Source organism: Coffea arabica, chromosome 4c (genome assembly GCF_036785885.1).
Source record: "Coffea arabica cultivar ET-39 chromosome 4c, Coffea Arabica ET-39 HiFi, whole genome shotgun sequence".
Taxonomy (NCBI): Eukaryota; Viridiplantae; Streptophyta; class Magnoliopsida; order Gentianales; family Rubiaceae; genus Coffea; species Coffea arabica.
This window is the reverse complement of record NC_092316.1, coordinates 51392455-51413805: the sequence shown is the minus strand read 5'-3', so window position 1 is coordinate 51413805 and position 21351 is coordinate 51392455. Positions and strand designations below refer to the sequence as shown.

General features: G+C 38.8%; 5 protein-coding genes across 11 annotated transcripts; 1 reads left to right on the top strand and 4 right to left on the bottom strand.

Moving 5' to 3' along the window:
- Positions 1 to 3420: 3420 nt before the first annotated feature.
- LOC113740361 (hypersensitive-induced reaction 1 protein) lies at positions 3421 to 6753 on the top strand. 6 transcript variants are annotated; one of them, XM_072046351.1, is made up of 6 exons: positions 3421 to 3587; positions 4868 to 5070; positions 5304 to 5424; positions 5532 to 5623; positions 5708 to 5804; positions 6219 to 6753. In XM_072046351.1, the coding sequence occupies exons 2-6, from the start codon at positions 4882 to 4884 to the stop codon at positions 6578 to 6580; spliced, it is 861 nt and encodes a 286-aa protein (XP_071902452.1). In that variant the 5' UTR covers positions 3421 to 3587; positions 4868 to 4881; the 3' UTR covers positions 6581 to 6753. The 6 variants fall into 6 exon arrangements, with proteins under 6 accessions (XP_071902452.1, XP_027123775.1, XP_071902450.1 ...); XM_027267974.2 differs by lacking the exon at positions 3421 to 3587 and adding an exon at positions 3591 to 3682; XM_072046349.1 differs by lacking the exon at positions 3421 to 3587 and adding an exon at positions 3675 to 3741.
- A 410-nt stretch (positions 6754 to 7163) lies between these two features.
- LOC113740362 (mitochondrial outer membrane protein porin of 36 kDa-like) lies at positions 7164 to 9624 on the bottom strand. 2 transcript variants are annotated; one of them, XM_027267975.2, is made up of 5 exons: positions 9524 to 9624; positions 9192 to 9275; positions 8214 to 8281; positions 7886 to 8094; positions 7164 to 7560 (listed from the first exon to the last, which is right to left on the bottom strand). In XM_027267975.2, exons 1-5 carry the CDS (start codon positions 9570 to 9572, stop codon positions 7203 to 7205), a joined length of 768 nt encoding a protein of 255 aa, XP_027123776.1. In that variant the 5' UTR covers positions 9573 to 9624; the 3' UTR covers positions 7164 to 7202. The 2 variants fall into 2 exon arrangements, with proteins under 2 accessions (XP_027123776.1, XP_027123777.1); XM_027267976.2 differs by having other exon boundaries at positions 7421 to 7640.
- A 748-nt stretch (positions 9625 to 10372) lies between these two features.
- On the bottom strand, positions 10373 to 11503 carry LOC113739449 (uncharacterized). The gene is made up of 2 exons (XM_027266664.2): positions 11376 to 11503; positions 10373 to 10931 (listed from the first exon to the last, which is right to left on the bottom strand). Exon 2 carries the CDS (start codon positions 10908 to 10910, stop codon positions 10572 to 10574), a length of 339 nt encoding a protein of 112 aa, XP_027122465.1. The 5' UTR covers positions 10911 to 10931; positions 11376 to 11503; the 3' UTR covers positions 10373 to 10571.
- A 663-nt stretch (positions 11504 to 12166) lies between these two features.
- On the bottom strand, positions 12167 to 16457 carry LOC113740358 (protein QUIRKY). Its single transcript, XM_027267968.2, has one exon. It carries the CDS (start codon positions 15773 to 15775, stop codon positions 12638 to 12640), a length of 3138 nt encoding a protein of 1045 aa, XP_027123769.1. The 5' UTR covers positions 15776 to 16457; the 3' UTR covers positions 12167 to 12637.
- Positions 16458 to 18182: 1725 nt separating this feature from the next.
- On the bottom strand, positions 18183 to 19584 carry LOC113740369 (uncharacterized). The gene is made up of 2 exons (XM_027267979.2): positions 19231 to 19584; positions 18183 to 18930 (listed from the first exon to the last, which is right to left on the bottom strand). Exons 1-2 carry the CDS (start codon positions 19370 to 19372, stop codon positions 18365 to 18367), a joined length of 708 nt encoding a protein of 235 aa, XP_027123780.1. The 5' UTR covers positions 19373 to 19584; the 3' UTR covers positions 18183 to 18364.
- Between the last annotated feature and the right edge of the window lie 1767 nt (positions 19585 to 21351).

The following is a 21351-nucleotide window of genomic DNA, read 5'->3' as shown; positions in this document are numbered from 1 at the left end:
AAATTGATGTATTACAAGTGGTTATTTGCAAGTACACTGGCCAACCAAACCAATCTAGCTCCCAATTAATTTTGGTATGTATAAAGCGTGGAATTTGATACAAAGATAAATGTTATTAAATTAGTTTCTGCATGGCAATCCGTCTAATGAGCTTTTTTTCTTGAAATTTCCATTTTCAATAATTACAAAGTAGGGTGAAATTACAAGGTGTTCAATTGGCCTATGGAGTATTGGGCTTTCCCCAGTGTAAAATTTTAACAATTTCACTCCATAATTAAAGCGTTAAATCTTCGAATTTTGGAGACAAAAAATTGAATAGAAACCACCTTTTATCTTTCATCTTGTGTGCCAAGAATCCACAGTATATTAAGTGCAGGATGCCAGCATAATTTTTACGTTTTCCGTAAACACATTTTTTCAATTACCTTTTTATCTAACATAGAATATCAAATTGTTACAGTACATTTTTCTACAAAAATTTCAGAAAAAAAAAAAAAGAAATTAGCAATCCAAACACAGTGATCCATGAGTTTACCAAATTGTGAAGCAGGCTGAAGGAATATAGTTGGAAGTAACGTGCCGTTCCATGCTATAAAAACCTGTGTTTTCAAACTCGGACCGGACCGGCCGGTTCGACCGGTTGAACCGGGAACCGGCCAAGTATCCGATCCGAGTTAGTCATCAGAACCGGGAGATTCAAGACCCGGTCAACTCCGGTCAAAAACCGGGTTTGACCGGTACAAACCCGGAAAAACCGGTCCAACAGGAGCCTTTGTAAAAAAAAGTTCAAATTTTTTTAATATTATGTTTTGGCCCCCTAAATTGTGAAAACTCATTAATATACCTCAAATATTTCATACTTTATAAATATTGTCCTAAAATTTGATGTTATTTTTCAATTAAATCCATAATTTTAATTCTAAACTTGTTAATGTTTATTAAATAATATAAATTGTTACTTGATTGTTCTAATTTCTTTGTATTTTCTTGTTAAATATATTTGAAACATCAAATATATATGAATATACCTTTATTAATATCAATATGTTATTGGATATTTTATATACAATAATTTAATTTTTAAATAATTTTTATTTATGACGTCATCCGGTTCGACCCCTATCGACCCCCGGTCGAACCCATTGACCCCTGACCCCTGACCTCGGCCGAGTCGATATCCGGTCCGGTTCTGAAAACATAGATAAAAACCACAAAGATAAAGCCACCAAGACTTTTCATCCTTGGTTGGAACGTTAAGTTTCAATGCTAGTCGCTGTCCAACACAAAAAAGGATTCCATTAATTCAACATTTATCCTAGAATCTATTCTCAAACAACCATTTTCTTAATTGGTTAATAATTGGTTGGCTAGCCTTTTGCTTTCTGCGTGGAAGAAAACAAAACAATGTCCTACATTGCTCTCATGACTTGTCCAATGGTCGACTATTCAATTTTTGCTGTTGTATTTCAATTTGATAAATTATCCCCCCACAAAGTCCCTTCCTAGCTCCAGCTTTTTCCTTGAACATCAATTTTACTTTGTGGGAACCAATCATTCTTGGGTCTTGACTTATCCTGTGGTTGACTTCATATCTTGGTTGGAAGACTTGGCAAGTCTTATCTTGATCTAAATTTTAACGTGAGAAAACGATCAATCATTTTCTACGACGAAAAATCATTAGCCAATGCAACTTATTCAAACCAAATCCTTTTTTTTTTTTTGTTTTTTTGATAGAAAGAGTGTAGAAACTTTATTAAGATCGGAGGAGGTCCGCCTGATGGCAGATAATACAAAAGACGGAGGATTGCGATAGGCGATAAAAGTAAAAGGGATTGTAAGTAAGAGATTTTGAATCTAAATCTTTCAATTTATTTTGTTTTTTAAACTGTATCCCCGTTCAGAAGCTCGAATCTCTTGCTAGAATGAATATGTACGTAATGTATAAAATAAACCATACTTCAAAATTCAAAATGTTGTTGGTCGTCATGTTCGAAAACTATTTTATACATTACGTAGATATTGTATTCTAAGATTGGTCCGAAACTTGTTAGCGTGCACACGGTATGCTTAATATTCATATTAATGCACACGCTGACATTTATATATTACGCTTGAAATACTTTTTTAAAATTAACTTCACGCTTACGAAAAAGATTAACTTCATGTTTATCCACTGAGGTTAGACAAATTCTTTATTATATGCCAAAATAAAGATGATGGACCCGCCTTAAAATTTAGTAACATTTAATCTCATTCCAAAACTTGCTGAGAAAAAAACTAAGATGCCCCACCTCTTAGAAGAATTCTGATGGATGTGTTTTCTGACTTTTGCCAAAAACAGGGGGGAAAAAAACAGTGGATATGCACAAACGTTACGCGAAGTTGCATGGAAAATGCGTAATGAGAAGATATTTGCGGCATGAACAGCGTATCCCATCATTTAATCTTTTGATTAACAAACCTCTCTAATAAGTAAGATTATATTTCTGTTACCAACAAGAAAAATTCACCAATCACGTCTGATTTAGGGTCTGTTTGGTTGGAAGTAAAATGTTTTCCTTGGAAAAATATTTTCCGTGGAAGTAATTTTCCATGAAAATCATTTCCCTTTCATCATTTTCAGTTGTTTGGTTAGTTTATTGAAAATATTTTCTTACTTCATTTTTTTGGTGTTTGTTTAACTTTTGAAATATTTTCACTTTTATCTCTATCTTTACTTTCTACACATTATAACTACATACTTCTTTCCATGCAAAATAAGAAAATTTATCTCGTTGTTTAACTTTAAAAAATCTTGGAGAAATGTATATATGAATAAAAAATATCTGGTTTGGAGTGCTATTTTTTTTTTTTGGAGTTTTTATATAAAAAATATAGTCGATTTAAAAAGATAATTGAGAAACGTAATCACGAAAAACTTAAATTTTTTTTTTTTGTTGGAAAAACTGCAATCCAAACAAAGATACTAAACCTACCTTAATTCAACTAATAATTATACATTTGTTACCAAGAAAAAAATATGCATGAATCCCTTGCACGCTTACATGAATCCGGTCTATCATAGTACCATTTATTTATAACTTTGATTACTTAGTAGACTCAGTTAATCACAGAGTCTGTGCCTGCCTGTTCGCCACTCGTTAAGATGTCTTTTGAGTGTGAGATTTTTGAAAAGTTAAAGTTAATTATAGAAAATATATAATTAGAGAAAATTTACAAATGCAAAAAAACATAAATTATCCTTTAAAGTTTATTTCCGAGCTGGGCTCCTCTACTTTGGATTATTTATATTATGCATCTAAATAAGCAATTATGCGATACGGAGAGAAAACCCATTGGAGAAATCAAATCCGTTGATTCCCTCCTGCTTGCAACATTTTTAAAGGTACAACTTTCAAAGATCAAGGTACACCGGTGTCGCGCTGAACTCGCGCTTTATCACTTTTACCTTGATTCTTTCTCACTCACTCTTCCAAAATTTTTATACATCTTGATAATTAAAATTCCATTGATGTTGCCGTTTTGGAAAAAAAAAAAAGATAATTAAAATTCCACGTCAGAACTCAGAAGCGCCCATTGAGATTGAGGTAGTATAAATAGCGGCCTAGTTTGCGTTGGTATTAATATGTTATTAGTTGGCTTGTTTCTTTCTGCTATTTTGTCCTTTTTTTTTCCTTGTTTGGTAAGTAGGTGTATTTCCTTGTCCATTCTCTTTCCTGCTGTCAGAGTGAGAAATTCTCTGTAATTGTACTCGAATTTTTCTGGGTTTTCGTTAGAATCTTTTTTAATCTGATGTGCTGCATGAATTTCTTTAATTTCGGCTTATCGTGGGCTGACAGTTCTTGACATTCTTCTACCATTTTCTGAACTTTTTAAAGATTCCATTTTTCCCTGCTGTCGTGGAAGAATTCTTGGTGGGTTTTCATGCCAATGGATACTCGTAGTTGGGATTTTTGTCTCTTTTTTATGTGGGTTTTTCTTGAATTTCAGGATCATGCTGTACAGCAAAAATTTGGGAAGATTTATGTTTTGCATGTCAAATTGAAGTTTTGGACTTCGCTATTTAGAGCTGTGTATAGTATGAAAACTTGTAATTTTGTTTTTGAGAATTTCTAGGCATACTCACTCCCCTGATGATTAATCTGCAGATACTAGTGTTTATATGTTCCCCGGAAAAATTAGCAAAATTACCGTAAAAGTTGCTAAATTCAAGAGAATTTTGAAGATTTCCCTGTCCTTTGTTTGTGGGTTTACGTGTTTCATGGATTTCAGTGTGAATTTCTGGTTTTTTACTTGGTTTTTCCCGAAGAATCTCATGATCATACTATATGGAGTAGTAAAAAATTGTGAAGCCTTGTTGTTTTGCATGCGATGGTAGGATTTGTGATAGTCAACTTTGTATAAGATTGTAACAACTTGTGAAAATTTTTATTGAGGTTTCGAGGTATTAATTATCATCTTCCCGTTCTTTTAACCCCCACTTCAAGAAATTTGCCCTTTTTCTCTTTTGACACTTTAAGAAATCAAGGGATGTTGCTTTGTCTGATGAACTCAGAGGGGATGATGTAACCCCACAATCATATGTAAAAATAGTAAAAAGAGAGAGGGTGTATTAACTATTTGTCTGTTTCTGGGGGGCAAGCAATTTTCAATCTTTTAATACTTGTAATAGGATGTTGTCTTATGTGTTTTACGAATTTCATTAGTATTCCTCTGTTTTAGCAGGCCCTTATTTTTATTTTTAATTTTTTTTGAAGGTAAGGACTAAGGAGGCATGTATGTTCTTGTATTGACATAATTGCTGGTTAAATTGCCAGTTTATGGAGTTCAGTTTGCTAAAGCTTCTAAATTTTCTGAATTACAACAGATTCTCTGGAGAAAATGGGTAACCTGTTTTGCTGTGTGCAAGTGGACCAATCCACTGTTGCTATGAAGGAGCGTTTTGGCAAGTTTCAGGATGTGCTTGAGCCAGGATGCCATTGTATGCCTTGGTTTCTAGGGAGTCAAGTGGCCGGACATCTCTCTCTGAGGCTCCAGCAACTGGATGTGCGCTGTGAGACAAAGACTAAGGTCTGTCCCTTTGATCTGATGTTCATCAGAATTGCCTTTTTTTTTTGGCAATTCTTTGGGCTTTAAAACTGTTTTAAATAGTGCAATCTGGATGTTGAGGAGCCTTGTGCATCATGCTTTTGCTATGTGTGTTACAGGACATGCTATGAGTTTAATTACCATTATGTCTGTCAGAGTTTTCATGCCTAAAGTAATTCAACTGAAGTACTGGTTTCACCATTGCTGGTTTTTAGGACAATGTTTTTGTCAATGTCGTCGCATCAATTCAGTACCGTGCTATTGTGGAAAAGGCAAATGATGCTTTCTATAGGCTCAGCAACACTAGGACCCAGATTCAGGCCTATGTATTTGATGGTAAATTTATACTTGTACCAGGACAATGTTGCTTCTTGTTTGGATAAGTTAAATAAGCTATAATAATATTACATTGCTAAAAAGGTATGTGTTGTCTCTTAATTTAGTGATAAGAGCAAGTGTTCCCAAACTCAATCTTGATGATGCTTTTGAGCAAAAGAATGAAATTGCCAAAGCTGTTGAAGAAGAACTTGAGAAGGTAAATTGTTTTTCATGATCGTAATGAACAAAGGCAATTAAAGCATCCCAGTTGAGCCTTGTTCTCACGCAAAATTTCTTGTAGGCTATGTCTGCTTATGGATATGAAATTGTTCAGACACTGATTGTTGACATTGAGCCAGATGAGCATGTGAAGAGAGCAATGAACGAAATCAATGCAGGTATAGTACACACTGTTCCTTCTGGCATCTGCCTAGAATTAGAGCCTGCTCGAACTGCATGGTAGTTTATGATGCATTACGTGGAAACAAGTTACTGCATACAGAAAAGATGAACTTTAATTGTGATTTCTGGGGTGTTTTCATCTAAGTGCAACCTCTGGCTAATTTCTACGGTTTTTTTTCTGAGTCATTTGAATCTATGATGTTATTCGAAGTCCTATGTTGCAAACTTGGCATGTGGAAGTAGCACATTTCATTTATTTGCAAATTAGAACCATCAATTGGCTCTGTCAACTCTTTCATCCGTACCTTTTCAATTTGAATTCACATTTATTTGGTTTGTTTCACCATAGTAACATTCCTTTTTGTCTCTTTTGCACAACCATTTCCTGTTAACAATGATGCACTTTGCAGCTGCTAGGTTGAGGGTGGCTGCTAATGAGAAGGCTGAGGCAGAGAAAATCCTACAAATTAAGCGAGCTGAAGGTGAGGCTGAGGCCAAATACCTCTCGGGTATGGGTATTGCCCGCCAGCGTCAGGCTATTGTTGATGGTTTGAGAGACAGCGTGCTTGGCTTCTCAGTGAATGTTCCTGGAACAACAGCCAAAGATGTCATGGACATGGTTCTTGTTACTCAATACTTCGATACCATGAAAGAAATTGGCGCTGCCTCCAAGTCGTCTGCTGTGTTTATTCCCCATGGACCTGGTGCTGTTCGTGATGTGGCAACCCAGATTCGTGATGGACTACTTCAGGCTTCTGCAGAGCACCTGTAGTGATCCTCACAAGTTCATCTTGAAGCAAAAACTAGTTACACCACCTGTTTAATATCAAGTTTTAGATTTTGTTCAGGTTTGACCTCTGGAGACTCTTAATTTTCAGAGCATCTCAGTGGCTTGTGAAGCTTGATGACTTTGATTTTAGCAATTTTATGGGATGATTGTCCTCATGGCTGTGTTTCCTCGCGTTTTGTGGCTCTGTTTATGCATGTGTTGGTTGTCAAATCTTAGGGTGAATAAAAACAGTTCTACTTGAGATGTCCATAAAAACAATGAACAGCAGGAAAATTTTGCCTCATAGTCTGCCGCCCTCAGAAATGACAGGTTCTTAAACTGGGCCTCACTCTTTGTACAGCTCTTTCTTGTAGGTCTTGTTGGTCAGTACAACAAAAATTTGCTGACGAGTAAAAGGTTCATTTTCTCTTTAAGTGAATGCCTCTGCTTGTTTGATGTTTGAGTGCGTGATGAATATGAGGGATAAGTCAAACTTTCTTTCTCTTCGATTAGAAAAAAATAAGTACACCTCAATTTTGAATATGAGGGAAAAGTCATTCAAGCACAAACCTTCTTTCCTCATCGATAAGAAAAGAAAAAGAATGCTTCCATTTCAATCAATCAATCACTGCTCAAACTCAATGCTGAAAGGAATTCCCATTGAGGAGGAAAAATGACGTAGCAATGCATGATGGAAAGAGCAAGATATGCCCATTTTAGAACTCCTCATTGCCCTAACGTTTAATTCCCCTGCAATTGTTAAGATCACAGCTGAGAAACAAGTATGGCGAACAGCGGCCGAAATGTTTCCATCAGTGCCTGCTTGAACTTTAAAACGTGTAGATTCAGTTAAAGAATGCTGCCCTCCAAATCTGAAAACAGTCTGATCGTGCCAAAATCTATGGGTCAGCTCAGCTGCGACTGCGGTTCCTCTAAGGGGCTCCGAGTAACAGGAAGCGCTCAGAACATTACCCATCTCAGTCCTGCAGCATCAGAACAAGAATATCAAAATGTAAGGGGCTCCGAGTAACGGGAAGCGCTCAGAACATTACCCATCTCAGTCCTGCAGCATCAGAACAAGAATATCAAAATGAGAAGAATTTTGCTTATTTTTATCAGCTTTCTGCAACATCTACTTGAGTTCATTGTCTGAAGCAATCAGTATGACTGCAAGACAGTTTCTTGGTTTGTAGAATGTTCTATGAGAATCTTTTAGTTTTCCCTGTATCAAGACACAGATATATGTTTCACAACTTTGTCTAGTACCCCCAAGGTCACACTCTCCTCATGGGAAAAAGAAACAATTACAATGTGACTGCAGCACTCAGGAAGCGAGTATTGAGGCTTAAACCAGCATCCCACTGGGAGAGTTGTCCGAGCAGAGTATCAACTGAAATAGCAGTTCCAATGTTGTAGCTGCTGGTCCCAAGTACACTTGAGAAATTTACTACCGGACTCCTTGTCAAACTGGCTCCCATTGTAATTCCAGCGAAATCATGCAAGTACTGAACTTCAACCTGTAAGGTAAAATCCACTTTAGTTAATTGATTTCTGGGAATGAAGTATCCAGTCATGGAGAGTGTCATAATTCAAGCCGTGCAAAGTAGAAGTTTTGGTCAAAAATTGGAACTCTCACCATGCTCGACCTTTGGTATGGCATGACAACTTGAAAAGCAGCACTTAGCCCGCGTACGATTCTGTCAACTGCAGAGATTGAGAAAATTCAGGGATTGAAAGTAAGTTAATCTTGCAAAACAATGAGACATAATTCATTTTAAACAAGAAGCAAACAGAACCCCAAATATCTGGTGCAGTTATATTATAGATGTTGCAGATATAGCTTCTTGAAAGCATGATGATGTTAACCGTTCATTTGACCAGATCAGCTGATGGAAAGTGGATCGATGCATGACAGGAAGTAGACGAGAGGACCATGATTATAGGAAAAGAAAATTATCAATAATTGTTGTCTAGATTTTCATTTTCTCTTCCTTGCTTTGTCTTGATGGAGAAAAGTTCATGAAAGAATGGATCTTTCCACTGTACAAATATGGAAACCTGCTCCATTTTAATCTAATCCGAAATTGTAATCTTAAGCTGCATGTTAGGTGGTTAGTAAATCTCATCAAACAGAATAACAAACTTGGTGAAACTAGTTCTAAGTGCAGATCCTGAGATATGAACAAGCTGCTGCAAAACTATGATATCTTCACATTCCTGCGCAGTGTACTTGGATGAAATGTACTCAAAACCCCCTTCTTGTGACAAAAGAAGGATCTTTGCACAATTTCGTCAAAGGATGAGTTAGTCAAGCAGTTCAATCCCTCGTACAAAACACAAATGGGAAACGATACAATCAATCAACAAAATGCACCTTGATCCAAGAGATTTCTGGGCAATTTACAAAAAAGCACAAGGTTTAAGTGAAAAAAGTTTGGATTTTGTCCAAAATTTCAGTTGACAACATAAAAAGTTGCCCATTACTTGCTTGGACATGTTATTGATGGGCTCGAGGAAGCACAATGAAAACATATGCTACACAGGAATGGAAAAACAAAATTGAACAGGAAATATAGCCTAAAGCTTCTGTAAACTGTAGATCAAAGGAACATACTCTCACTGAGGAGATGAAAACTCAAGTTGAACCATCCGAGCCGATAATGAATTGGTGGCTGATGCACGTACCCGTGCAGAAGTCCTGAGGAACATTTGACAGGTTATTGCTACATTCATGTATAAAGAATTCTGCTATGTTTGCTTTAAAAATTCTTAACAAATTAGAGGACTATAAAGATTTTGCAATATCTGCTGCACCAATACCTGAAATCTTGAACTTATAGCTTCAGTATAATGAGAACAAAACATGTAAACGGAATTTTGTATCTCACTGCTATATTTTGTTTTGAAGAATAAGCTGAAGGAAAGTTGAAGCATTACTGAAATTACCTCTGGCACCTTTTCCGATATCCGAGTAAAATCCAGGCTTCCTTCCCATTGCTGCTTCAAAATTTTCATGCTGGGGTTTCACCGGTTTGCTCAGAAGGAATTTATGTTAGAAAATTGGAAAGAAGCTGTTAAAATGGGAAACTTCCTGCTGGATTTACATCTATTGGAGGAAGCTTCCTAGTATTTTAGGTCAACGAGTTAGGCATCCTCTGTAAACACATGAAGAGAATAAGCAACTCATTTTAGGAAGAATCATATCTCTCTGCAGTCGTAATTAAATTCATCATGATAATCATGTAGAAACGATAGTACTTTCACCTGCTTCAGACACGCTCTAGTGTTTCTCTTGAGTCCTGCTACAAGCTTGACTAATTTTCTGATTTGTATACTTAAGCCACCATTCTTTGTCAACTTCCTCAACAATGAAGATGATTTTTAGCTTTCTCACAATATGTACTAGAGATACTTACATTGGAATGGTGATTTAGGTGGTCTGACAGCTTTTATTTTCTGGTTCTCTCTTTTTTTTTCATCCAGTAAATTAACATGAATTATTATTAATCAGGACAACAAAAATACCATATAAATGTGAAAATGGTGTGAACAATCTTGAAGTATGGGCATGAGGAAGGATCAAGGAGGTATGCCTCCTAGCCTTATGGCATCCACTTTAGCAAATCCAGAATTTATGCAGTCTGGATATCAGTGCAATATCATATTCACGCCACAACTAAATGGTCCCTGAGTGAAAACTAGGTTTGCTTCTATTTTCAATTCCATCACTCAAGGCCATGGTTTATTTTTCAGATATATAATCTACAATCCCAGTCTGGATAACGTTTAGATGCATTTTCATCATCTGTTCGTGTATGGAAATTCTACTTTTGATACATACACAAGCTTACTTTCTACTTTCAACTTTGTCTCAGAATAAATTGTTTTCCTAATGCTATTACACATATCAGCACAATTTCCGGCATCTAACAGATAAGATCTTCCAATTTCTACAGATCTTGATCTTAAATTTCTTGCACTATCGCAGAAATGTTCAAGCAGATGGAGGTGGAGCGGCAGCTTCTGCAGTTGGATTTGCTGCAGCTTTCTCAGCATCACTGATAAGCTTGACAATTTCTTCTCTTTTAATTGCTAAAGCCTGCATCTTGGCATCAAGCTTTTCAAGCTTAAGCTTTAATTTCGACAGATCCTTCTTATCTTCAGGATCCTTCTTCTTCTTATCTTTGTCTTTCTTCTTGTCCTTGGCCTTCTCTTCACTTTTTGCTCCTTTCTCATCCTCATCCTTGTGTTTCGATTTCTCCTTCTTTTCATGCTTGTCCTCCTCAGTTTTGGTTGCACACTCATTTTTGCCTGAATCCTCAGTCCCTCCCATGCCTTAATGTATTGTTGTTGCCTGAAAAAACAATAACCAAAAAAAAAAGAAAAAAAAAGGGAAGAGGCAAGTAAATTTCCCCTCCATTTCTAAGAAAATTTGCAGATTGTACAAGCAGAATCACAGACAAGGTGTTGTATCTTCATATACTTGACTATCTCTTATGAATCTGTCAATATTTGGAGGGTTGTCAGCTCAGATTCCAACATGCATTTACAGGGGGGACCAAATAACTGAAGGGAAAATGCTGAAATTGCATTTGAGAGTCTGATGAAAAATGAGAAAACAGAACACAAGAATTGCACAAGATTCAGCATTATTGGGAAACAGATTACATGGTAGATTTTGCTTTTTTTTTTTTGTTCTTGGGCTATGAAGCCTGAGAGCAACGCCATTGACATTTGAACAAGTAATTTTGCTGCAGTAAGATTCAATTAAGCAGTAAAAACTGAGTATTTGACAGACCTGAGATTAGTAATCTTTGAAACTTCACAGTGGCATGATAAAAGCTTAGAAGGTTATTATCAACGTTTAAATAGAAACTCAAAGCCCCTAATTCTGCCTTTTGGTGGTCTTTATTTCCCTTTATTTTTAGTCATCTTTTGAGTGACCCTTGAAAAATTAGCTTCTTCCTAACTGCCACTTTCTTTCCAGGCCACAAGCCAGACGATTATTACTCCATCCTCCCCATTCATTTTCCAGGTCTCATGAATTTTCAACTTTTTTTTAAAAGAAAAAACAAAATTTGCAATTAAAGTCATCATCATATTGATCAACAACTACCTAATTAAAGAACGATGGTTTGCAGTAAATCATATTAGTGTTAACTTTCATTCGCCATCCACCAAAACAAGTAGCTTAAACATAAGATGATGCATCTAGTCATGATAGTGTATACACTGTCTGTCAGTCAGTGTATATAAGATTTATTCTATAATAAAACATGCCTCCCAATTTTACGCACAGGAACCAAAATTGGTTTTTTTTTTTTTTTTTGGTCAATATGGACAAGAACCATTGAGTTGCAGGAGAAGGGGCAATTGGATATGAAAGTGTTTCTAACCAATAGATTCTTGAAAAGGCATTGCAAGTTGCAAAATTGGTATACCTATAATTCCATTCAACACTTAATCTTAATAAATTCAGATATAAATATGTTCAATTGCGTTTGAGAACTAAAAAAATTTGAATTAATTAAGTTACACTGAATTTTTTAAGTAAAATTTGCTCTAAAAAATAAATAATAAACTATGAACTTTGCAGCAAAAGTTCTAGTACTAGAATGGTTTTACATTTGATGATGTTAAAATGCAAAACCAACAACAATATGTTAGTGCTTTTCAGGACATCATCACAGCCCTAGTAACCTTCATTTCAAATCTCTGCCCCCTCTTTTCTAAACTCCCCCCCAAACCCTTTATGGCTATTACTTCCCCTACCCTTTTTCCTTATTTCAATTCAACAGTTAGTCAATGAATTCAAACAACAAAAAGCTCCAAATCCCACTTGCCTCCCTCACTTTTCACTTCTTCCCATGTTGTTATTAATCAATCAACTTTTCAACAGATCCCATGCCCAAACAGACACAGTTTCACACTCACCAATCATCAAATGATCTTCCATCAGTCCCACAATTCCTGGCGCCAAAAATTGACCACTCTCTCTATTAATCTTCTAAATAGTTTTTTTTTCTTTTTTTTTTTTTTAAAAAAAAATCTACTACAAAACTACAGCAACCTGTCAGATAAACTGGGAAGCCTCCTAAAGAAATTCAAGCTGACTGGTGGCATTGGGTCCCTGAACATGGGATGCCGCAGAAAATAGAATCCAAGGGCCACTGCCACCATTTTTGGTGGCACCATGTAGAGCACCGCTGCAATTGTAAGGCACACTCCTATGAAAATTTTGGTGGCCCTGGGGTCCCTCCAACTCACCAATGCTTGGACCCTTTCACCCTGAGTTGCAAAATCTCCCAAAACTGTTTGGACCCTTGCTGCCAGCAGCCTCAACCGGTCATACCTCATTCTAATAATTTCGGCCGGTCTTGAACTCGGAATCGTATCAAATTCCTCGTCCAACTCATCCGGGTCGACCGACTCGGCCTGGGAAAGCCGGATATCCATGCCCGCCGGTATTTTCGGCCTAAACCGATAATACCATACACCGATAAGAAACACGTATAAGAACCCGGTCGGCACGATTAAATCCGGGTACCACACTAGCACTAAGTACAATATGTGGACTAGAATCGTCGTAACCGGGTTTTTCCATCTTTTGATATCATCCAACCATTTAGCCAGCCCAACCGCCCAAGCCAGTACGGCCACTATCCGAAACCAATTAGCCTTACTTTTCCTTATGCTCCATGTATGCGAGTCCGCATCCAACATATACCGAACCACCTCTGGCCCGAGCGGCGGCTCCGATCGCCCCAACCAATCCGCCACCAATTTAGTGGCCGCCGCTCGTAATGCCTCCTGCTGAGCTATCGCCAGTGGCCTGAGATAGTGCATTCTCGGCAGCAAAGGTTGCCCATACGCCGCGCAAGTATCCGGAAACATTGACGGACAGGCAAATCGAACCGCCACCTCGATTTCACCCATTTTCTTTAACCCGGTTCTTAACAAAACCATTAACGGGTACGAATTTGTGTACACCTTATTACCCTCCAACGTGGATATCCGAATCCGAACTTTCCCAATATGATAATCCGGCTTCTCCTCTCCGGCGTCAGCAAACATCCGCCAGTTGTCAAATACTCCGATGGTTAGAACGGTGCACGGATCATACACCTGCCAGGTGTACTGTTCATTCCACCGTGGATCAAAATTGTCCGTAACGGTCCGGGTTCGGACCCATTTCTTCCCATACTTGGCAACACAATAAGCATCTGTGGACCCCTTCCCTCCGCCCTTGGATTTCATCGGCAGCAATCCGCGAGCGCCCAAAATCCCGAGCTCCAGAATCCCAATGGCCGGCTTCCACAGCTGCTTCGCCGTAGGCCTGAAGTCGCTGCACACGTGCGCCGCCTCATCTAGCACGTGATACCCTCCCTCCAAGCACATTCTCAATTGTACCCTCCCACGGTAGGCTCCATTTGGTCCGCCCTCTAACGCCAACCACTTCGCCGCCACGTGCCGCTCATCGAACCGCTGCTCAACCGAGACTAGAGGAATCCTCACGTACCCGAGAATTTCCGGATCTCTACCCGTCCGGTCTTCTACCAATATTATCAGGTTGTCTTCCAGTGGCTCTCCGGCTACAAAGATCAAGTCCTCGTTCCAGTGAAACGCGGGAGCATGGTGGCTCATGGACCCTCTCCGCGTCCGAACCGACTGAAGCCCGAGTTGTGCTTTGATCCGAATTTCCGGGACGGTTAGCGGGGGCAAATTCGGAGTAATGTGGAGGTCTTGAGCTTGAATCACTGTAATTCTCAAGTACCATAGCTTAGGAGATTGGTATACTTTTGAGCGCGTATGAGCCACGTGGTTTGGAGGGGCGTCGGAGCTCCAAGCTTCCGGGAAAGCATCGTCGGCCTGAGTTCCTATCCAAACCGATAGCTGAATGTCGCCGGGGACACTGTCCCGGCCATCACCTCCTCCGCCGGGGCCGCTGCCATCAAGGTGGTACCACTGGGGAGCGAGCGGGCTATCCGGTGGGTCACGCACAGGCACGTCGGAAAGGTCGAAGCAAACGCCACCGAGGAACCTTTCCGACGAGGATTCCCAGACCGAGATTTGGAGGGTTGAACGGGAATGCTCCGCTCTATTGTGGCATAGAGCAAACACTTGGTTCCATTCCGGGTTGGATGGAGGCTCTCCGGGTCGGGTTGACCCGGGTCTAGACTTGACGGAGTGACTGGAGGTCTGGATATTTAAATACGGGCTCTCAGTCGGAGCCAGATTGCGGGCCTTCACGATCCGAATGAACAAATACTGCATCGGCTCCACAAGATCGTATGCTGGAATCCTTTCCGATGCATCGCCGGTCCCGGGAATGACTCTCGGCGAGTAATCTCCGTTCGCTGGTCGCCTCACGACCTTAACTCTCTCGCTACATCTCCCGACTGCCGCGGCCTGCATCCTCCTCACCTCCGGCGGGCACTCCATCACCGGCGGAACGTGCACCTCCACATACCTAACATGCTCCGGCGGAGCCGCATTGGCCGGCGGTGGCTGTGGAGGAGACTCCTCAATCGTAACAACCGGCGGGGACTGATCTTTCACCTCCATAGCAATCTCCGTCGGTAGCGGAACCTCCAAAATCCTCATCGGGGGCAATTCCTCGATCACAGCGACACCCGGCGGTTTCTTGTCTTCCTCCGCCGTCTGCGCCGGGGCCGGCGGTGGGGGTTCCTCCTGAGGTGGTGGCTCAGGCGGGGCCTCTAGCTCATCATAGTAATAAATCTTCAGCCCCAACTCACCTCTAATCCAACTGAACACACTTTTTTTCTCAAGTGCAAAATGAATTATCCCTTCTTCACCTCTCTTAGAAAACTGACTGCCGTAAATTTTAACTCGGCCGAGGAAATGGTTTTTTCTTGCATTCCCGCTGCTGAGCTTCTTGTCGTTGTAAACCTCAATCTCGAGCTCTTCGTATTCCATGGTGGAAGGATCAGAGACGACGAACTCGAGGGTCTCGTTCCAAGAAGGGTTGAGGTTCTTCTGGACAGTGGAAGTTCTTTTCTTTTGGCCGTCAAAATCCACGACGACATATGGGCTTGAACTGCCCTGGCCATCTTTCGGGAGGAGGTCGCGGGCCTCCACAACTTCCACGATAAGTTTCCGGATAACTTGTGGGGGTCTTGGTGGCTGTTCTGGTTGCGGAGGCTGGTGCTGGTCCGGTTGGGCCGTGGAGTTTGTCATGGTGTCATCCTTGTGCTAGGTGGTGGTGGTGGAAGTGGAGGAGATGTTGGAGGTGTTTAGTTTTTGGACTGAGGGTTTTTGCATTCAGTGGTGAGTGTCACTGTGCATGGTTTTTGTTTTGCTTTCTACGTGAGTTTTTCCACTAATTTCTGGGTTTTTTTTTTTTTAATGGGGGGTGCTTTCTGTTATGGCATTGGGGAATGTTTTTAGGGGGTGGGGAACTGTGACAGTGGTGGGATGGGGATGTTTTTGGGGTCTGGTTGCTGAATGCTAATGCTTTCTTTTGATGATCTGTGTGGGTATGTGTGTATGAGAGAGACTGATTCCATGCTCTCTGCTGAAGGTTTCTATACTTTTTGGCTAACACACTACTTTTTGGGTTCTAAAATAAGTGGACTTCTCTATGGTGGCAACTTTTCATTTACTGGTTTTCCTTTTTCTTATATGAGTTGTAGATGAATAATTTGGTGTATAAATAAACTACGATAAATGTGATTTCATGAAACTAGTGATTAGGAAAGAGGAGGGATGGCATTGCAGTTTGCAAGACTGCTATTTTTGTGCTGTGAATGTTTGTAGGAAGGCAGAGTTGGATTTTGTCTGAAGTTATTCTCCAACAGTCACAAAATCCAACATTTAAAAGTATCATTACTATTTAGATCTGTTGCACAGAACCTACCGGTTAGGGGCTTGGATTATCTTATGGGTATATGATATCCTATGTCCACTTTTCTTGACACCTGAAAAAAGCTCCTAACTAAAAATATTCTGATGACAAAGTTTTGAAGAGGGCCTAATTTTTAACATGGAAACTGATTTGTATTGAAGATCCTGGAGCTGGATTTGAAGAATGTATGTAGTTTCTTATTTTTTTAAAGAAGTAATTGAGATGAAAATTTATATTCTACAAAACAGTGGGAAAAAAATAAAAAGGAGCCGAAGTTTGAATAGAAAGATTCGAAGGCAGATGAAGTTCCTAATTCGTATTAGGTTGCTAATTCTGATCATTTTTCTCTGCAGTTCAAGAATTCTGATCATTATCCTGCGGCCAGAGCAGAGGAATATATTCTCCATCTGGTAGCTTATTTCTTACTGTATCTCTGATATGGCCTTGTAGATAGCTCATGTCATAGTGGTAATGTGTAAAGCTAGACTTGAAACGGACTTCTTGTAATATAAATGAGATTTTGTGTAGAGCAACAAGATGCTTCTGTAAGGCGCCTGATTCTAGCACCCCCTCTATTCTACTCTGCCAACAGCTTCTGTCTTCCTTTTTGTCAAAAGCTCCAAACACATTTTGAGAAAAGTTGAGGATAAAAGCATCTCCTTTATTGCTTCAGTAGGGCCCTTGAAAGTCTTTGTTCTGTACTAGTACTCTTTGTCAACATAATAGCTGTCAAGATTAGATTGTGTTTGGCCCAGGTATAATCGGGATTTCCCAAAAACCTGCTGACTTATGGTGTCATACAGGAGGTGGAAGGCTAAAACAGTTAATCATTTCTTCGGAATTTTGCAGTGTAAATGGACCAAAAGTCCTGAACTTCGTTGTCTTTGAGGGCACTTGGATGCGCTTTCCCAATCTAGTCAAGGTTTTGCACCCTGTAGATTAATTGGTTGCAGTAGGACGAAAAGAGGTACATCTGTCCCGAAAGAAAATGTTTCTTCCTATGCTATGGCTCCTAATACTCTTGGCTGACTTTGCTGTCTGATTAATATCTTGAGTGGATGGAAAGGGTATACATTGATGTTTAGGTGTCTCTAATCTAAGTCCCAAATGCTGCAACCAATGAAGGTTTGGCTGGTATAATAATAATACTTCCTGAATGCTTGTGCCTCCTGTAACTGTTCAATATCATTGATAGATAGAGACATGATCCTTTGTTTCTTGTCTATGTTTCTTATAGAAAATGTTTTTTCTGCAGTTTTAAACGTGCACTTTTGGCTCGAATGTCAATGAAGCTTCTTTCTCTTTTAGCTGGTAGCTTGAGAGGGATGTTTATGCATTGCTTCCTCGCCTTTTCTGAATTGGTGTGACTAGTTATGGAATCTGATCCTTTTAGGATAAAGACATCTTTGAATTGATGCTTATGTGATGGATATTCCCCTCCCATGGATGAATGGAAAATCAGGTCAGCAGCAGCAGCCCACCGATAATCCTTGTACCATCCAATCAGCTATCAGACCACTGCAATATTATTGCTTGTTTTTGTTTTTCCTCTTTTCAAAAGGAATCTGGTTCCATCTTAATTCCCTATTTCTGGTGCAAACCTGACTCTTTTCCCCACCTTCCCTTCCTTCTCCTTCAATTCCCCCTCCCTAATCCCCTAACTCTTTTCAACTAGTACTAAACTCAAGATGCAAACCGAATTAAATATATTTAAGATACTGCTAAATATAATCAGAGATATAGGATTCAAACTATAGATGTACACTTTATTTTGGAATTTATAAACTTTTATAGTAACAATTTTTAGATGGGGGAAGGTATGAAGAAGAACAAGGGGAACGAGAATGGCTAGAATCAAATCCATCATTATGTGATCAAGCGCCAAGGCCCTTAATCAATAGGAACTTGTTCGAAGTCATGTCTTAATTTTCAGGATTTGTCTGGAATTTTTGACAGACGAAAACCCCCAAGGAGAATGCTAAGACTGCTGTGACAACTATCCCTGTATTCTTCTTCAACTGCAGTCTTAGTGTTTCCAACAGGCTGCTCTCATTCCACACACTTTCTTTCCTTGCATCATGAAATTCTTCTTCTGGCTCTCCATCACAATCTTCTTCTTTTTTCGGATCTTCGCTCGATCCCTTCTCAGTCCTCTGGTGATTGTCGATTTTGTCTTGATCATCATCAATCACTTGATGATCTCTGTCTAAATCATTCTTCTGTTGGCTCTCTTCCTGTATATGATCAGTTTGTGGTACTGTGACTTTCTCGCGGTTACTTTCGTTTTCTGCTGTAGCTGTCTTGGGAATGATCATGTAAAGGATTTCATCTTCAAACTTAGCAGTGGCCTCCTGGATGTCTGAATTGTCTGGAACTCGATAAGATTGCTGAAACCGGATGTGTTTTATCCCATTCACTTGCCTTTCTCCACTTACCAATAAATGCCCGTAGTTATCAACTCGAAGCTTCACCTCATCCATTTTGAACCCTTCAATAAGATAGTGAAAACAACATGTTCAGATTACACGTATTCCTTCAAACAACTTAGATCATCACCTTCAAGCAAAGAAACAAGCATGCACAAACAGAAAAGGGGCTAAATCCAAACGCTTCCATCTTGAATGGACAGTCGAAACCTTATTCATAGTTCCATGCGTTAAAGGCTTGCATATAAAAGCAATAATGTATTTGTGTGCATGCAGGGCATGGGTTTATTTTGTATGGAGGGGCGTGGATTTAACTCATCGCGAAGAAGTACAAGAAAATGAGATGAATTCTTGGCATATACCGGGAAGATCAATGATTAGACAGTGGCGATCTTTGTCCTCTGTCCAACCGGAGGAAGGCACAATCTCTTCAAAGATCACATCATGTGGGCTTCTCCTGTCAGCAGCAGCTCCTCTGCCGCCTGCTCCTAACATATTTGCCATGTTCTTCTGTATCAAAATGCGCACTGAAAACACCCCGAAAAAATGGTTGAATGTCAAGAAACTCTCAGGGGGGGTTCTGTGGAGGGATCGATCGAGCAATGCTGCTGCTATTTAAGCTGTAGTTTCAGCATGTCAATCAAAAGCTAATAGCCTTTCTTGCAAGATTTCTTATTCCAAACTTTTCCTTTTGGACCGTGACAAAAATGGCAATGTTAGATTGTTCATAAAACTACAGGAAGAGGCTATTCTTTGCTTTGCTTAGGACTCAAATAGCCTGAGTCTCTGGTCTTACGTATCTTGAAAAAGGGTGTCTTAGATAGTTTGAATAGGATGGAATGGAAAACTATATATATTGTATACCTTCAGACAACTAATGGTAAACTTTCACATACCACTTGTACACCTTTTTCAATCCAACATGTAAGCTGCAGTATTCAGCTGAGTCCATACATGCTTCAAATGGTGCACTCTGGAGTCCTCTACAATCATTTTTGGGATTCCCATGAAATCACAGTACAGTGTCTGTAATATTGCAAAAGTGTTTGTAAATTCATTATTTAGATTGTCATAACGTTGTTTTGTAAAAGAAAATGAAAAACATGGTAAAAAAAAAAAAGAAAAAAGAGTAAGCTATTCAAATGAGTAAATTCATGTGACCCTATTCTCCACTTATCCCTTGTGTTTCTACAGCAATACTTTTGTCCAGTCCACGCTAATTTGAACCAAAAAAAAAAAAATTAGAGGCCTTTTGGTAACATTTATGTTTTTGTTGGTAGATTTTGACAAACAATAACAAAAAAAAAAAAGAACAGTTTTGTTAAATTTCTTCATATTTTAGAAAAAAGAAGAACGTTTTATGAAAATGAGCTTTATTTTAAAAACACCCAAAATATTTTTTCAATTATTTTTTTTTAAAAAAAACCTAAACTAGAAATTAATTTATTTTATCTTTACTCGACTTCCATTTATTATTCACCTGCCACCGAGTTTGATCCAGCCCGACCCAATCTATATGCTACGGTTAATGCCCAATAATTGGGGATTAGTTAGTTGGGTTTCAACAGGTTTAGATCCATTACATCCGTTAAACAAACTATGCTAAAGAGAATTATCTTACTATTAAATAAACCATGTTAAAGAGAATTACTGGTTAATACAGGTACTAATAGGCTTAATTAGATAAAGAAAGGGGTAATTTCACTTTTTTTTGTTTTGTTTTTTTTTTTTAGGGGTGTCCCGCAGCAGGGAGTGAATCCCGCAGACTATTCCCCACCCTCCACAACTTGCTGGCAGCAAGGTTTGAATCAGGGACTTAACGCTCCATTTTCAGCAATCTCAACCGTCAGACCAAGCCCCGGAGGGCAGGGATAATTTCACTTTATCTCTATCGTCAGAGATAGTTCCACCTAAACTCATATTATATCTCTCTTCAATTATCTATATGCTTATTTTCACATTCAAATAGCTACCATCTGTATAAATCGTTTGATTATTTCACTACTTTTCTATCAATAGATCAATATACGAAAAAAAAAAAAGAAATGCATTTGAGAATACTTTGACATTTAAATTTGCACCAAATATTTAAATTGTGAAAATAGGTCAAAATGATAAAAAGATCTTTAATGATCAATCAAAAAGAAAAAAAACTTGGCCATTTTTTTTATCACAAATTTTGCATATAATTGGAATCCATTTTCCACAAAAAAAAAAAAAAAACTTCTGTGCATAACGAGAAATAAGCGATGATATATGTTGTAAATGATGTTGATTTTGAAAAGTAGTTTAAATATAATGGAGAGAATTGAGAAGATCGAGCCTAATCCATAGACGCTCTACATTAATCAAATCCAATCTTCTAACACATTTTTTTTTCTTTCTATATTTATTGATATAAATAAAGGTTATCTGTAAAACAAATCATCTTTCTGGTCAAATTAATTAGAAACATTCTTTACAAGTCATTTTTTTGACTCTTA